The 17,808-nt window shown below is 41.7% G+C and overlaps 1 protein-coding gene across 1 annotated transcript in view; it reads left to right on the forward strand.

Moving 5' to 3' along the window:
* SLC25A26 (solute carrier family 25 member 26) overlaps nt 1–17,808 on the forward strand; it is a 111,052-nt gene that overhangs the window by 86,821 nt on the left and 6,423 nt on the right. The window contains exon 7 of the mRNA XM_016223102.2: nt 12,576–12,645. Within this exon, the coding sequence (XP_016078588.1) occupies nt 12,576–12,645 (70 nt within the window). The remainder of the gene's footprint in view (nt 1–12,575; nt 12,646–17,808) is intronic.

Consider the following 17,808-nt stretch of genomic DNA (forward strand, 5'->3'; position numbering starts at 1 on the left):
GCGTGCAGGAGGCAGCCAATCAGTGACAACTCTCTCATCATTGATGTTTTTCTCTCTCTCTCCCTCTCCCTTCCTCTCTCTGAAATCAATAAGATATATTAAAAAAACTTTTTTTTTAAATTGGATGCATGTTGAGCAGATGCTCTATGCCAGGCACTGGGCCAAGCACAGCACGGGACCAGGGGCACCGACCCACAGAGTTGAGTCTCTGCATTTAACTTAAGTTCACCCTTCGTGTACATGGATTGAAAATACTGTTTTCGATCTGTGGTTTGGTTGAATCTGTGAATGGGAAGCCCAGGGCTGTGGAGGGTCGGCTGTATATTTATTGAAAAAACCCCACATATAAGTGGACCTGCACAGTCCAAACCCCTGTTGTTCAAGGGTCAGTTGTATGTTCGCTGGTGTCTCGTTCACATCACACAACACAGGGAGGTCAGCCTCGTGGTTCTCCCACTAAACGGGAACCTGGCTCAGAGAGGTCCTTCCTCTGGTAACCCAGGCCCTCTGTTTCCTGTCTAGCACTCTTTTACTATGTTAACATTGTTCATGGTAACTGTAGTCATAAAAACAACTGGAATACCTAGCATTTCTTAAAGTTACAAAGTGCCAGGTGCTGTAATAACCACTTTCCATGGATTATCTGCTGTTAATCTTCATGACGGTTCTGTGAAGTAAGTACTGTTTGGTCTTCATTTTGTAGCTGTGGAAACTGAAGGGTTTGAGTGCCTTGCCCAAGGCTGTGGGATATTAATATTAAGGGGCACAGCCAAGTGAACCCAAGAGTTGACTCCAGAGTTTATGTCCTTAATCATTTTTTCTCATATCTCTGCACACAGCACGTCATGTCTTTAATAATGTTTTTGCTGTTTCATATGCTCAAATTTTGCTAAAAAGTTGCGGTCATATTATATCACATCAGCTTATTTAAGGTGTTTTTACAAATTGTGTTGATTTCTTAACTTGATGACATAAAACTTAAAAACCTGGGCCACAATATTTCCTAGACTGGCTCTCCCGACCCGCCTGGTTCTGCAGCAGCAGGAAGGGACTGAAGTGCTCACTCCGCGAGTCCACTCTCCAGGACCCACCGTAGGGAGCATGAAGAGTTTATAGTGATGAGTGGAGCCAGACACATTCTTCCATGTGTTTTGTTTAATTCCTCGTGGGCCTTTGCTTATTGGAGGAAGGAACTTTGTCCTCTGATTGTTTATATTTATGTTTATATTCCTTATGGTCTGTCTTTTACACAGCAGGGTTCGTAACTATTTACTAATGGTTTGAAGGTTAGCATTCTTTTTCAAGTTCAGTGCAAAGTTGGATAAGTGTAGACATTAACTTTTATTTCTAATTAGTTTCTTTAGAAGTATGTTCAAAGCTGTGACATAGAGGTTTACTCTTACTGAGCTTTACATAAACAATAGCATACTTTGAAGGGATATGATAAAATTTCTTGTAAGAATGTCAGTTTTTTCTATGGTCTGGTTATTCAACATCAGTGCACAGTACAGTGTAAAGCATTGGGAAGGATGCTGTTAGGTCTAAACAGTTTTGCTTCTCCCCACAAGGTGTTATAGCGTTACAAAGCAGTAACTAGTAGAAATGCAAGCTTGAAGCTCAGATGCAACTTAGAAACAAAATGAAAATAAAACCAGTTTGGTCATGTAAGATTAGCATTATGGTGATGATTTTCTAAGATGAAATCATTGCTTTGTAATAGAAATCAGGGACCAGGAGGTTATCATTTAAATTGTAGTACAGTGTATACAATAATTAGATTTTTCATTTACATTTTATAAATATTTTAAACATCCAGTACCTTATAAAAGCCATGTTTTCAAGTTGAAGAGTTAATAAATTTTTCATTATTGTTGATTGCTATTTTATTAATTGTTAAAATGCCACTCACCATCCCACCCACAAGATTCTACCAGCCTTTAGTAATATGGACAAGATAACAGTAACTCGGAAGATGCTCCATGCTCAGGTCTCCACGTACACGTCAGGAGGCTGGGAGAACGGTGTCTGTGCAGACAGGTTCTGTCAGGACAGATTCCTGTAAAGGCGCACAAAAGATTGAGAAGGAAATGAGTAAAAATGTGTGTATGATTTCCACTGCACCAAGCTTGTGCTCTAAATTAAATGTAACTTGTTAATATGGAAGAAAACAACTGAAAATAAGAGCAAAGTATTTATCACGTGTCCAGAGCACCAATGAAGTCAGAGTCTCAGATACCGATCAGGGTTTTAGCAGAATGAAGCCGGCATCTTTTAACAATTCAAACACTACAAGAACATTTGAATTCTTAATTTGCATCCTGGAAAATATGGGATACTTCATGAAAAGGAAAAGATATTAGAGTCCCAGGTGTCCTTTCATTCAATTTATAAAAGTATGGGTAAGATTTTCCTGTCTCCAGGGCTGCTGAGGGGGAGAGATCCATACAAGGAATGTGAGGACTGGAAAAATATAAAATCGCTCCTCCTTTTAGGTCAGACTCAGTTAGTAAACACAATGTTTAGAAAATGCTTACATTTGATAGTTTGGCCAATTAAAGGTAAAGACAGGTGGTGAAGAGATGACAGAACTGAGTCTGAAGAAGGGTCATGCTAACCAAGGCCTGAGGGGACGGCGTGGACGGTTGCTTCTGAGCCCTGACACCTGTCCCAGCTCCACACGCAGACCTGTGGGCCCAGGACAGGCACCCTGCCTGTAGCCCCAGCGTGGAGCCGAAGCGACAGCACCGTCCAGATCCCTGCAGGTTCTGTTTCTTTCAGCTGGGCGTCATGTCGAAGGCCCTCAGGAGTGCCACAGCTCCGAGCGCCAGGGGTAGGGTCCTTCGTCAAAAACAATAAAAAGCACGTTTTTGTCTTTGGTCTTCTTTCCTCTTTGGTCTTCTTTCCTTTAAGCATTTCTTTCCCACTTACACAAGGCTGTGACTAAAATGAGATAAGTGTGATCAATCAGAAAACCCCCTGATGAATCATCCTGGCGTTTTTGGCTGAGAGTGTGACGGAAGAGGGAAGTTGACCACTTTCTTTTAATTAGATCATGAAACATACGTGTGTATTGGAAAGCACCTGGTAAAGCCTAGAACGATTCCCAGTTCTTTGGCAGTTTAAAACGCTGCCAGTATTTGATTTCAAGGGACCCATTTTTGGATTTATATTATGTAACCTTTGAAAAATGGGAAAAAAGGGGTTAGCTTTATTTTTGCTTGTCCTTTAGCCTTGCTTCCTGGTTACTCGAGCATTTTGGGTGTTTGTTTAGTACGTTTGGCTTGAATGCGCAGCGTGATAGAGTAGGTGCGGCTCTGGCCTCGCAGCCCTCGCTCCCGCGAGGCTAACACAGCCTGGGCCCCTACCAGGAGCCCCCCCAGCTCAGGAGCCGGGGCCCTTGGGGGAGCCATTCGCCACTCCTGAGCCCTGTGGTTCTCTTCTGAGCCAAGAGTGAAGTTTGGGATGATGATGTTTGGCCAGGTCTTCCTCCCTCGTTCACACGAGGGCAGAATTATCCACCACCACGCGCACCGCAGGCCTTCATCTGGCTGTGAAGACTGGCTGCCGCCTTTGCACAGGGCACCCGGCAGGCCTGTGGCCCAGCGATGAGGGAATGCGGGTCTCTCCTAGAGTCAGGGAGACGAGAGAGCTCGTGTAGGTTAGTGAAAGCAAGTGTCTCATTAGTTATCTTTTTTGGTGCCATTGTGGATAGAGGCTTGTCGGTGTACCTGTTTCTAGATCAATGGGATTTGTCAGTGCCAGTCCCTCAATTCCTTCATTTTAACAATTTTTTATAAAAAACTCAAGATTGGTCCATATTTGAACATAGCAAGCTAGGCCTGCCTTTGCAGGTGGAAGGGTTAAAATAATCACACCTTTTTTTGTTGTTTCACCACCAACATCATGAACATCAGTTACAATAATGAATTTTGTTGTAACTGTTACTCAGTGAAATATTTAAATACTGTTAATGTGAACAGGACCTTTTGTCCCTACTCCAGACCAATAAGATATCAAACCATAGACCCAGGAGGCTCAGAGAGCCCCAAAGCGGAATAAATACCCCTGCAGGAAAACCTAGCCACACGTACCCCAAAATATTACTTTCTAGCTGTAAAACCTAAATATTACTGAGCAAACTCAGCGTTTGAGCCCTTGCTTTTGCTCAAGAATAATAATAAATTAGTTTTTTCCCTTAATTACCAGCAGTCATTCATTAAAGACTTTCTTACAAATTCTTATTATGGTTACCACCTTACTTATCTAAAGATAAGTATTGAACCAAAATACAGTTTAACAAACAAAAAAGTACAAATCAGCCCACACAAAGTTGGTGCTATGTATACATCTTAGCATAGTTTCAACCCAGGTGCCGTAATAACCAAAATTAGCCTGTGTGTTTTAGATGCTCTGTAGCGGTCAGTTAGGTGTATCTGATTTTAATTATGGACCTAGTGCTACAGGAGAATCTGTTTTAGCCTGTTAGCACTGAGGATACTGCTAGAGCCGCTGCGTGGCAGAGGGAAAGCTTCATCAGGGGTCCCAGTTGCACTTTATATTGTTTTCAGTTTAAAACTTTTCTTCAGAAAACTCTTTTTAAAACATATTGGTATGTGAGTACTTCACAGAGAGATCTTCCACTGAGTTGAATATAAAACTTCAGGCAGACGTTGCCCTGTTTTTAAAGTGTATGTGCCACAGCCGCACGAGGCCCTGATCAGCACGGACCGTCCTGTCCGCGTCCTGACTGTGTCACAGGAGGCTGGTGGCAGGTGACGGCAGTGAGACCTGCACAGAGCGCTTTCCTCCTGTGGTCTTTACTGAATTACCATGGGGCTGACTCATTTGGAACTGAGCAGATGGTTGGGTACACGCCCCCCTCCTCGTAGCACAGAAGGCATTTGGTAAGCCTCACAGGCCTGCGCGATGGGGACGCATCACCACTTTTGAGCAGAGATGAAGCCGCCCCAGATTTGAGTTTCCCTGTCCTAATGCCCACACACTCACTCTTTATTCATTCATAAGACAGTGATGCACGTTCCGGTGGGTGTTTGGAACTGAAAAAAAGAGGCCTCCCTTTCCACTCTCCATCCTTGATGGAAACTCCCGCCCCAGCGTCAGCCTCTGGCTGCCTCGCAGCCCTGAGCCTGTCGTCTGCGCTCTGTCCTGAGGGAATCGGGCTGACAGCTGTACCCGGGGGGCGAGGGCGGCCGGATTGCACCCTGCGGCTCCCCCCCAGAGAGGCCTGAGCAGGGAGCAAGGAGATCAGAACACCCGATTGTTTTGTGGTGATACCACTAACATTCAGGATTTGGTCTCACAGTATCCTAATGGATACTAGAAATATCAATCAGTGAAAAAAAAACAGGCTGATGTTTGAAAACCACAGACCTGAGGTTTAAAGCAGCGGTGTGGTGAGACTCACGCAAGGTCGTACCTACTCCGACCTTCTGTTCTGCCCGCCGCACAGAACTGTGGTTAAAGAAGGTGTCAGCACTAGGGGGAGCTGGGCGAAAGGTATATGGGAGCTCTCCTATTTTTGCAGCCATTTTGTAAGACTAACATTACTTTGAAATGAAATCTTCTATATTTGTGAGCTCTTAGAAACTAAGCTATGAGCCAGACACCAGGCAACGCTGAGGACAGGACAGTGAGCGCCGGACGTGGCTCTGAGACCTAGGGTCTTGCGGCTCTGCCATGATCGTCCCTGTCTGTCGTCCCTGGCAGTTGACATTCCCAGTCAAAAGAGAAAACAAAAAACAGACACACACACAAGCAAAATTAAGAGCTTCTGACTACCAGCCTCATCCCTTCAACCTGAAATCTCTCATTTACATGAGATACGAACACAAGTTCATGAATTCATATAAAAAATTTATTTTTTAGTTGAAAAGAGAAGGAAACAGGACACTGAAGTGATAACTAAGCAAATAGCGCCCCTGTTTTTTTATTCATACATCTTTTGGTGCACAGCTTCCATCATACGATTCTTCTCATGTGGGCCCACTCTCCACCCCTCACCGCGCCCCTGGTCATTTACCTGCCTCCACAGGAATGGGCATTAGACCTCTTTGGCAATGGAAATAACTTATTTAAGTTGAGAAATTATGGCAATTTAAGAATTTCTGGTGTTCAGATAGGCCCTTAAAAATTCTCCATTACAAACCCACATTATTTAAACAACTTTTGTTGACATCAAAATATTTCATTTACTAACTTGCATATTATAATGTAGCTGCACTGAGGTCGAGCTGTGTATGGTAGTTTTGAATGTGGCATGGACACTGTTCTGTCTACAAGACGCTGGGCTTTGGGGGAAACTGAACACCAGCTCCAGCTCCCCCACTTACTCTCTGTGTGACCTCAGGCAAGTTACTTAACACCTCTTAGCACCTGCCCACACCTCTGTTTGTGGATAATAATACACACTTTTAAAAATTAAATGACAAATGTAAATTCTTTAGCATAGTGCCTGGCATATGCTAGGTACTCAGCAAGTGGTAGCTAATATCGTCCACAGTAATCATTGATACTGTTGTCTACACTGTATTTTTATTCCACTTCCCAATCTAGTCTTAAATTATTTGAAAATCATAACATTTACAACCCCAGTGAGTAACCTTTCTGCCTTTCCAGCCAGTTTTTGTTGATTACAGTCCTCTGACCCTCCACATACGTGTGGTTTCAAAATACAGGTTCATACACAGCACTTTTTACCAGTCAGGTTCTTCTTGATATTGCTGGTGGTGTTTAATGAATTTAAAGTTGTTCTCAAATGAATCATTTGGGCATAACATTCATTTTTTTAGCTTGTTCTCAATATATTTTCCAGAGTTTCTGTTCTTGGACAATTCCTCATTTAAAAAAACAAACTCATGTTATTTAAAGCAAGTTGTTTTAGGCATTCACACTGTTTGTTCATCCACTCGAATATTTTAGTAATATTCCAGTAAAAAGTATGGTCCATATATGTAAGTGAAGTGTCTTATAAACTCCCTTCTATTTGCTGTCAAGACAACTATCGCTTATAGACCCACGTCTGTACGAGACGCGCTCGCTCAGCCCCAGTTCTGTGCTCACTGCCTGTTTACACTTGGTTACTTCACTTCCTTGTCTGTAAAATGAGGGTGAGTGGCACACTCCTCGGCTGTGGTTAGGGTTCCCCGAGTCACTGTATATAAAGTGTTCAGTGCCTGGGACATAGTAAGTTCATGTGAGTGTTTATTGTGGTTGCTGTTATAATCGTTATTTTTGTCAAGCTCTTTGTTTGCCACTGAAGCTTCTCACTTGATTCTAAACCAAGTGATTCTAGAGATTTTGGGTTTTTTTAAAAGATATTTATTAGTATCCTTTTCAAATATGAAATTTTTTATGTTCTTAGACAAAATTATTCTGGCTGGTGATAGTGGAAAATTAAGCTTATCTATAGAGATTCTGTTTTTAAAGTTTGTCTTCAACCATCTGAGTCTGTTTTGATTAAGTATTTTCCCCCCTGACAACCAATTTGTTTTTCCCCTAGATTACAGCAGGCACCCCTGTGAAGCCTTCTCCGCACCCCCTTCTCTCTGTCATAGCCCTCCTCTGCTCCCTCTGTACCCCCATTAGATATTAGACCTGACTGTGTAGTGGCTGACACTTAGTGGGTACTCAGTAAATGTTGAATTTATGGATTACATAGTATCTTCAATTGTTTATTCTTGTATGACATGTAATTCACATCTTGTTATTTATTCTTTATTATTGCTTATAAACTCAGCATTATTATTAGTACTTTGGGTCTATCTGGAGGAAACTTCTGCTCTTTAGAACCCTGGAAGATACCACTAGATTAACTGAAGATGACCGTAGTCATCACCAGAAACCCTTTCTAAAAAGTCAGCAAAGTAAGTAATGGAGTTAGCCTGGTAAAATACACATTCTGCTTCCTTAAAAGGAGAAGATGTTGCTCTACTCTTGTTTCTTATGCACCTCCAGTGCTTGTAAGAGACCTCTGGAGAAAATGTTTGCTACAAAAGCACATATATGTGCAAGTATAAGCTCATTTACTAAAGAAATACCAAGGACTGCACTTATAGGCAAGACTATCTTTAGAAAGCTATTTTTAATAAAACTTTAAGCTTACCTACTTCCATAAGTAAAGTTGCAAATATCTATTTGATAGCTGCACTCTTAGTCCATTGAACTTAATAAATACACTTTTCAAGGAACCATTCTCATCCATTAGGTGGAAAAAAATTATTAGAGTCTGACACCACACATTATTGTATATCTGATTTATTAGGTAGTTTACATAGCCAGGTGTCTAATAGTTAAGAAAAGTTGTTCCCTGGTATTGGTGTAAAAACAGACACAAAGATCAATGGAACGGAATAGACAGTCCAGAAATAAACCCATACATATGTGGTCAATTAGTTTATAGCTAAGGAACTGAGGCTGTACAATAGGGGAAGGACAGTTTTTTCAATAAATGGTGTTGGGAAAACTGGATGGCCACATGTAAAACACTGAAACTTGAATACTGTTTTACACCGTACACAAAAATTAACTTAAAATGGATTAAATGACTTGAACTAAGACCTAAAACCATAAAACTCCTAGAAGAAGACATAGGCAGTAATCTCCTTGGCGTTGGTCTTGGCCACGATATTTTGACTCTGAGACCAAATGCAAAAGCAACAGTAAATAAGTGAGACTGCGTCAAACTGAAAGACTTCTGCACAGCAAAGGAAACCAACAAAATGAAAAGACAGCCTACTGACTGGGGGAAAATATTTTCAAATCATATGTCTGATAAGGGGCTAATATCGAAAATACGTAACTCACACAACTCAATAGCAGAAAACCCCCCAAACAATCCAATTTTAAAATGGGCAAAAGATCTGCATAGACATTTTCCCAAAGAATACAGATGGCCAACAGGTACATGAGAAGATGCTCAACATCATTAATCAGGGAAATGCAAATCAAACCCACAACGAGATCACCTCACACCTGTTAGAATGACTATTATAAAAAAAATACAAGGAATATAAAAAAGACAAGAAATGACTTGTGTTGGCAAGTATATGGAGAAGAGGGAACCCTTGTGCGCTCTTGGTGAGATATAAATTGGTGTAGCCACTGTGGAAAATGGTTTGCGGGTTCTTCAAAAATTCAAAATAGAACTACCTACCATGTGGTCCAGTGGGTATTTATACAAAAGAAACAAAACTAACTCAAAAGGAGATCTGCACCTTTGTGTTCATTGCCGCATTATTTACAATATCTAAGATATGGAAACAACCTAAGTGTCCGTCAGTGAATGAGTGGATAAAGGAATTGTGGTGTAGGCACACAATGGAGCATTGTTCAGCTATTAAACAGAACAAAATCTTGCCATTTGCGACAACACGGACGGACCTCGAAGGCATTATGCTAATTGAAGTAAGTCAGACAGAGAAAGACAAATACTGTGTGATCTCTTATATGTGTAACCTTTAAAAAAAAAAAAAAGCTCATACATACAGAAAAGAGATTGGTGGTTGCCAGAGACAGAGGATGGGGGATGAGAGTTATTGGTGACAGGGATCAAAGAGTAAAAAGAAAATAAAATAAAACCAGTAAATTACACAAAAAAGTTAAAGTTGACAAAATAAACAGGGTCCTACATGTCCGTTTCTGGAGCAACCCTCTCAACCTTACAGGTGCATTTTCAGTGGGAAAGTATTAAGAGTAGGACATTAGTACTGACTTTGCTTTTCTTCTTTCCAGTTGTGGTATATTTGGTTATAAAAATGTCATGCCATCATCAGTAGGTCATTACACTATTCTATTATAATTAATATATTTAAGAGTTTTTTCTAATATTTGTCATAATTATTGCAACACATGCCATTATGCTAGAGGTCCTACCCAGTGCAGTAAGGCAAGAAAAAGAAATAAAAGGCAATAATCCAATTGGCAAGAAAAAGAACTGTCTTTATTCATAGACAATATGATCATTGATAACAGAAAATTTGATGCAATCTACAAAGAAGCTGTTAGAGCTGGTAAGTTTAGCAGTGTTGCTGGATACAAGCGCAGTATACAAAAATTCAGAAACTGAGATTAATAAACTATTTACAGTCACATCAAAACATATGAACTACTTAAAGATAAATCTGACAATACAAGCACAAGACCTATATATTGAAAACTACAAAACACTGTTGAGAGAAAACAATGGAGGCTTAAGTAAGTGTAGAAAACGACCATGTTTATGGGTCAGAAAATTCAGTTTTGTTAATACCTCCATTTTCTCCAAAATGATCTGTAGGTTCAAAGCAAGTCAGATGAAAATCTCAGCAAGGTATTTTGTAGAAATTGATAAACTGATTCTAAAATTCATACGAAAGTGCAAAGAACTTAGAATAGTCAGAGCAACTTGGAAAAAGAATGGAGTTGGAGAACTCGCACTACCTGATTTCAAGATTTATTATAGACCTGTAGTCGTCAACAAAGTATCGCAGTGGTATCAAGATGGATGTGTGGATTAGAGCAGAACAGTCCAGAAATAGGCACATACGCAGATGGACAATTGATTTTTCTTTTTTTTTTTCCTCAAAATAGGACAGTTGACTTTTGACAACAGTGAGGAGGCAGTTCATTGGAGAAAGGATAGTCTTTTCCAGTTGCTGGAACAATTAAATACCCATATGAAAAACAAAACCAAAGAACTTCAGTCCATACCTGCAACATACTAAAAATTAACTCAAAACGGTGAATGGTCTAAGTGTAAAACCCAAAGACATAACATTTCAGGGGGAAGCAGGTGAAAAAATTTTTGTGACCTGAGTTAGGCCAAGATTTCTTGAGTGTGTCACCAAAAGCAAGATCCGTAGAAGGATAATTTGGACTTCACCAAAATTAAAGACTTTTGTTTATTGATAGATGCAGTTAAGAGAATGAAAAGACAAGCCACAGATAAGAAAAACATTTGCAAGTGACTTTTATCTAGAATATATAAAGAACTCTCAAAACTAAATAATTAAGAGAACAGAGAACCCAGTGAAAATGTGCAAAACATTTGGACAGACAGTTAAGGAAATATATGGATGGAAGAAAGTACATGAAAAAAACCTCAACATCATCAGTCATTAGGGAAATACAGATGAAAAGCCCAACGAAATACTGCTGCACACCTATTGGAATGATAAAAATTAACAAGTGCTGACAATGCCAAGTGTTTGGAAGGATATGGAGAGACTGGAACTGGTTAGAATGTAAATGGTACAACCGCTTTGGAAAACAGTTTGGAAGTTTCTTAAAAAGTTAAACATATACCTGCCACGTGGTCCAGCTGTGTCACACTTAGGTTTTTCCACAAGAGAAATGAAGGCATGTGTCCATATAAAGGCATGTACATAAATGTTCATAGCAGCTCTATTTCTAATAGTGAAAAACGTGGAAAAGTCCCAAATGTCCGTCAGCAGGTGCATGCATAAACAGATGGTGTATCTACACTGTGGAATATTACCATTTCAACAGGAATGGACGACTCACAAAAATTCTGAAGGAAAGAATCCAGGTTTTAAAAAATGAATGTATAATTTATCCATATAAAATTCTAGATAAAGCAAACTAGAGTGACAGAAAAATTCTATTGTGTGGGAGCTGATGAGGAATTACAGAAAACTCTGGGGTGGTGAATAGGCTCACTGTCTTAATTGTGGCAGTGATTCCATGTGCATGCGTGTGTCAGGACTTAGCAAGTGGCATACTTTAAATATGTGTGGTTTATTGGAAATCACTTATACCTCAGTAAAGCTAAAAAGGGGGAGAGAGAGAGCGAGCGCGAGCAGGCTCTACTGTTAGAAAGCCCAGGTAAAGGTAAGGCCAACAGGACCCGACTCTCGGGGCTGTCGCGAGGACCGTGGGTTTTAGTCTGTGCTCAGAGCTTAGACCGGGCCTGACTCAGCGCTGTTCGCGGTTCCTTGTGACTGTGTCTTGTCTCCTGGACCGTAAGTGCTTGGTGAGCGGGGCACCATGCCGTGGTCATCATTTCACTTCGCCTACTTTCGGACTCGGCATGGTATCTAATTGTATAAACCTCAACTTCATGAACAATACAAGCCATTGTCTTGACAAATTTTGAGTTAATACTTAAATAACAGAATCAGCATCCTTCAAACATGCAACATGGATAAAGATTAAAAGAACTGAAGAATTTTGGCATACACTGCTCTGGACTAATTTGTGAATTATGGTGTTTATATGTTCAGAATTATATGAGAAATATTTACAGTGTTATATTGTCTTAAAGATGTATCTTTATTTTAATTTACACATGTGCACAGTGGGTGAGTATATGTGTTTGTATATCATACTTATGCCCTGAAAATCATTTCCTTTGAGCACTCGAATGTAGACATCACCCCTGTTTCTTTGACTTATTTTAGAATGCAGTTAAGTCCTTGGGAAAATCACTTATGTCATAAGTGAGGAATGCCACCAAAATAGCTTCTCACTTAAGTTCCCATCCCTAGAGCTCACCAACAGGAGGTTGCGATAAATTCAAATATTTAATAACTTGTTTTTTTCTTTCTCCTTAAACACAGGCCCTCTGGTCCTGGAGGCAGGATCATGTGGTGGATTCTTGGCAGTCAGCAGTCTGTGGAGCTTTTGCAGGTGCAAAGGATTATATTATACTGGGAAAGACCAAAGGGGGGGGAATGTGAAAATATTAACTATGCAAAAACAACATTCTTTAGAAATTCCAGATTGTTTAGATGAAAAGAGTTCCACTAGTTGTTTGAGAAAGAAAGTGTCTTAGGGAAAAGAAAAACCTAAAAAGGTATCCGCTTGAAAGACAACCAATTTGTTTTTGACAAATTTTCTTTTCCTTTTATCTTTATTAAAGCCTTCACTCAGGCCCGGGGACCATCTGAAAGATGATTTGTCAAGTCCTGTGGGGACGAGCCTGGCTGTGGGCGAGGGCTGCCGGTGCAGCTGTCTCCCTGGGCCGCGCCGTGGGGTTTACGCGGACCCTGCAGCAGGCGGTGATTCACGGTTTGTGTGACATCTTTGACAGCACCGCAGATTAACTGGTGTCAGGAGAGCAGAGGCAGCTCCAGAGTTACTGGAGGCGAAGCTGCTCTATGTAGAAAAGAGGGAGATCGAAACATCTGGGCATTTTCTAGGCATTAAACTGAGAGCACAGTGACAATATGCAATACTGTCATCCATGATGTCACGTGAATTTTCCAGGAATGTTCTAATGAGGACTTAAGTGCTTCATGGAATTTAATAAGCGGTAGGTTTAACATTCTGAGATAAATGTATTTTGTTGTTGCAAATAAAGGTAAATTAGAATTATAGTTGAAATAAGTCGAAGTGGAGGTTTGCCAGAAAGCTGTGAATTGCTGGTTTAGCTGTGAAGCCAGTAGTAAGTTGATACGTAAGTTTAGATGTCAACATTGTTAGAAAAAATTTATTTTTTCAATTTTCTTAATGGTTGTTGGATTGGGTGCTTTGTTGTAATGATTAGGAAAACAAAATGTGTTTTATTGGATTCTTAATTAATAATTGGGCCCACTTGACTTGTATTGATCATCAAAAATGGGAGTGTTGCCTGTAGACAGGAAGCCAGCTCACGGTGGTGGTGATGGTAATTGTTTCCACATGGCACAGTCATTAGCTGTGTTAAATGAGTAGGTGGTCGAGATTCATTTTCCAGAGGGCCAGTGTCTATCCCCGGTCCCTACCTGGGAAATGTGCATTGCTGTTGACTCCCTCCTGGGCCTTGGGACAAAGTGAGCATTATTATGGAAACGTGGTTGTCCTGGATAGGAAAGGCCACTTTTTACAGTTAGCAACATCATGAAACCTCCTTATGTAGAACCTGTTTTCTGGTCCCATTCCTCAAGTAGCTGATTCAAAGATTTGCTTACAGACATATTGTTTCTATTAAGGAAATTTGCATTCTTTACAGTTCCTTTTTCTGAATAATGCTTTGTAATAGGCAGTAAGCACTTAGATTAGTCAGAAAGGGGAAATAAACTTTTTATCAGAGGCCTACTGATCATGGGATCCTGTAGCTCGCCGTGTCCAGTGACAACAGAGCTTTGACGTGAGCAGGGATGGGTTTTCGAGCCACACATTTGTGCAGGCCATCTGGCTGGACTTACGAAAGTTGTCAAGTCTCCATGTTTCCCCTAAGGAATGAGGCTTGGGGCCTTTGTAAGCACCATTCCTCACTGTGACAGAGAAGTAACCCTCCCTTCCTAAAGGGGTTACTGCACTGTAGCGTGTATTAGTACTTCATAACTGATAAAACTGAACAGATACAAGGCATTATTACTATTTCAATAAAAACAACCAGCACCCCAAAATGAGAAATTATCTTCACAATAATTTCAGTTGCATTGAAAGAATAGTATTAATAAAGTTACTATACAGTCATCTCCTCTAACACAATCATCTAATTTTTTCAGTTGAGGTTCTGATAGGTGAAGGAGTTTATTCAAGGTCTGTAAAGATCCATTGTCAGATCCATGTATATTTAGCAAAAGATTAAATACCTTTCTTGTTTATATCCCCTTTGTTCTGAAATTTTACTTGGTACAGTGTTGATCCTGATGAATTAGGTTACTGCTTTATCTTCTGAAAGATAAGCTTCATTTGAACATACTCCAGACTGTAGAAGAGCGACCTGTAAGGTTTGTTGCGGCACTGTGAGGTGTAAGGCTTGTGCATGAGACACTGCAGAGAGATGCACCACCGCCTGCCATCCCGGGCAGCTCCTTTCAGACCTGATGGCTGACCGCCACACTTCCAGACTCCGCCTAGGTGGCCACGATGGCAGCGATAAAGCTTCCCTCAGAGCGGAAGTCGGATTTCTCGGTCCTCGTGCCTGACCCACGGTCTGGGTGTCCCCGCACTCTGCTGTGCCCGTGCTCATTTCTTAACTGCTTGGCACAAATATCCAAAAATGGCCCTTGAGATTGGAGGTGTTGATGGCTTGTCATGCCCAGCACCTCCCTTGGCTTCTGGTCAGGGGTTAAACTAGGAAGCAAAAGGACTTTGCCAACTTCCTCGCCTCAAGTTAACGTCCAAACGTAAGGTCATAATTCAGCCTAAGTAATTGTGACATTTGCTACGAGAGTGATCATTGCTATTTTACTGTTCTTTGATCAGTTTCTCATAATTAACACCTATTTACATTCTCTGAGAGTGACAGAGATACAGATATGGATACTCAGACAGACACATATCTTCCCATGGCTTGAAATTCTAGAATAAGGTGAAGGGTTATCGGGGTAAAAATGATAAGGCCCAACACACTCTTTAAAGCAACACATTTGATGTTGAAGCCCTACCGCCGGGGACACTGGAGATTATGCAGAAGAGGGGTCTGAAGACCCTCCTCCTGTTCCCAGGCTGTGGGGAGAGGGACCTGCAGGGACCATGACTGGCAGCTGTCCCTGCTGCCCCTCCACATTCACAGCTGCTGCTGGGAGGCAACAGCTCCACCTGTCCTGGGAAGGTGGCCCCTTTGTCTAGAGAGCTCAGCAATCACATTTACAACATCTAGTTCCCCGTCTGCTCTGAAAGCAGTTCTAACATCCAGGCAGAGCCTGACTGCAGCGCAGCCCAGAGATACGGTCCCTGGGACCTGAGCACTACGGCAGCCTGCAGTTGCTGTAGCAAGAACTGTTTGCTGGCCAGCATGTCAGCGTGTCCGTGTCGTTACAACCAGCACTTTACAGTTCCCTCAGGTAAAATGTAACTGGGCGTGCCGGTCCCCTGCCCCTCCCTGTGTGACCAGTTTTTCTATTACATGACCTTCCCAAGTCCTTCCTGCAGCCTCATAAAACATTGTGAGGCCTGTGAGTTAGGGCAATCTGATACTTGAAGATACTCAAATTGATTTATTAGTAACTTTCATAAAATACCGTTTTCCTCATGGTAGTAAAATGAAGACCTATTTAAGCATATGTGTTTTGTCTTTAACGTCTCTTCATATTACTTCGGTGAAACAGAAATCTCTCAAGAAAATACTGCAGGCATCCACAGTCAAGGAACAGGGAATGTTTGCTAATGGCCAACACAAGCTTGACTTGCAGTATCCCGATTTATTAGAAGGCAAATACTTTTCAACATAGGTGACTCATAAAGCTTGAGTGGTCAGACAGGACAGGTGTCCTTGCCAACTTTTAAGTCGTTTTAGTTGTTTGAGGACAGTTTGAACATTTTCAAACAAGAAAAATGCTGTATGCACTTCTGAGTTTAACAGTCGGATAAATTTTAATGTCCAATATCAGTCATTATGTCATGAAAGAGCTAAGATACACGTTATCTGTGTCCCTGGCAAGCGTGCAAAACGCAAATGAGATCAAGCAGTCTCTGACAGCGCCTCCGATGGTGCCTGGGACGGGCACTGTCCAGATACAAACCAAGCACAAATCGTGGCTTGGAACTTCCCCCCTTTTAGAGGACAAGTTGAAATCTTGTTTGTAAAAATGACAGACACATGTCCAGGGCACCCAGGAAGCATCTTTGAGTCCCTACTGTGTGTGCTGGGCTGGAGATATGAGGAAAAAACCTTACACCTCTGCCCAGCCAGACAGGAGCTCATTACTTTGAGCACTAGTGTGAGCGAGGACCACTCTAGACACCTTGCCCAGACTCATTTAATCCCTGGGCCTTATTGCTGCCTGCATGTAATAGATGAAAACGGGCCACTGGAAGACCCAGTAGCCAGAAGCTCAGGGTCTGGAGCCAGACAAAAAAGTTCAAGTCTCAGCTCTGCATTGAGGAAAACAGCCTATGATTTCAGCTCTCTGAGCTTGTTTTCTGCCTGTCGCCTGGGGTGACCGGAGTGCTGTCTCCTGCGGTCCTTTACCTCAGGCCAGCCAGCTGGGAGCAGGGAGGGAAGCTGGGTCTCTCTGGCTCTTGAAGGAGCTTCTTCAGGCCAAGCCCTGCAGCCAGTAAAGGTCAGGATGCACAGGTTCACTGTCTTTTCTTCCTTGGGCTTTTCCTGTTAATGATGTGAAGCCCTTCTGGACCCTGTTCTTTAATTAAAGTCTATTTACTCTCGTAGTGCAGAATATATGGTTTAAAAAATTAAAATTGTAGGATTTCAGGACTGGGTCCACAAAACCTTAAAATACTTGAAGTTCAGCCAAGTTTCTCGATGTCAGGCAGCTTTTGGATCTGGAGGAAAATGCTTCACATGTTCATAACACAAACATGGCTTAAAAAAGGAGACTCACTCATGGTATGGATCCTCTTTAGCCCTAAATGTATCATTTGTGGGAAACCAAAAATGGAACATAGAAGCATAAATGGGCACGTCTTTAAAAAGTCAGTGTCTCCGAGTTACCAAATGGAGAAGGTTCTGTGTAATGATCTTTCTTCAGCAACTTATTTAGAAAGATATTTGGCAGAGATCAAATGGCTTCTTGTCCACGTGCCACAAAACTGGGAGGGGGAGAGGTGCTATTTCTGGACTCCCCTTCACACACGTGCTCTGCTCACCCTCCTACGAGCGGCCTGCTTCACCCGGGAAAGTCCTTCATTGTTTCACCTCTGTAGGGCCTCCTGAGGTTTAAAATACAGCTTTGTATCATTAAATAGAATATTGGCACCATTTACTGCGGTTTCTGTTTTTTTTTAAAAAAGTTCCAATTGCTCTGTCAGAAGACACGGACCCCTTTGAAATGTGCGGATGTTTAGAAAGTCCCCGGGGCAGTCGGATTGCGTGGGAGAGGAGGTGGGAGGGAAGCGGCAGGAACGCCCGGTAGCTCGAGACTAACCAGCCGGCTGCGGAGGGACCTTAGAAACGTTCCT

The sequence above is a fragment of the Miniopterus natalensis genome, chromosome 15 (assembly GCF_054644295.1).
Source record: "Miniopterus natalensis isolate mMinNat1 chromosome 15, mMinNat1.hap1, whole genome shotgun sequence".
Taxonomy (NCBI): Eukaryota; Metazoa; Chordata; class Mammalia; order Chiroptera; family Miniopteridae; genus Miniopterus; species Miniopterus natalensis.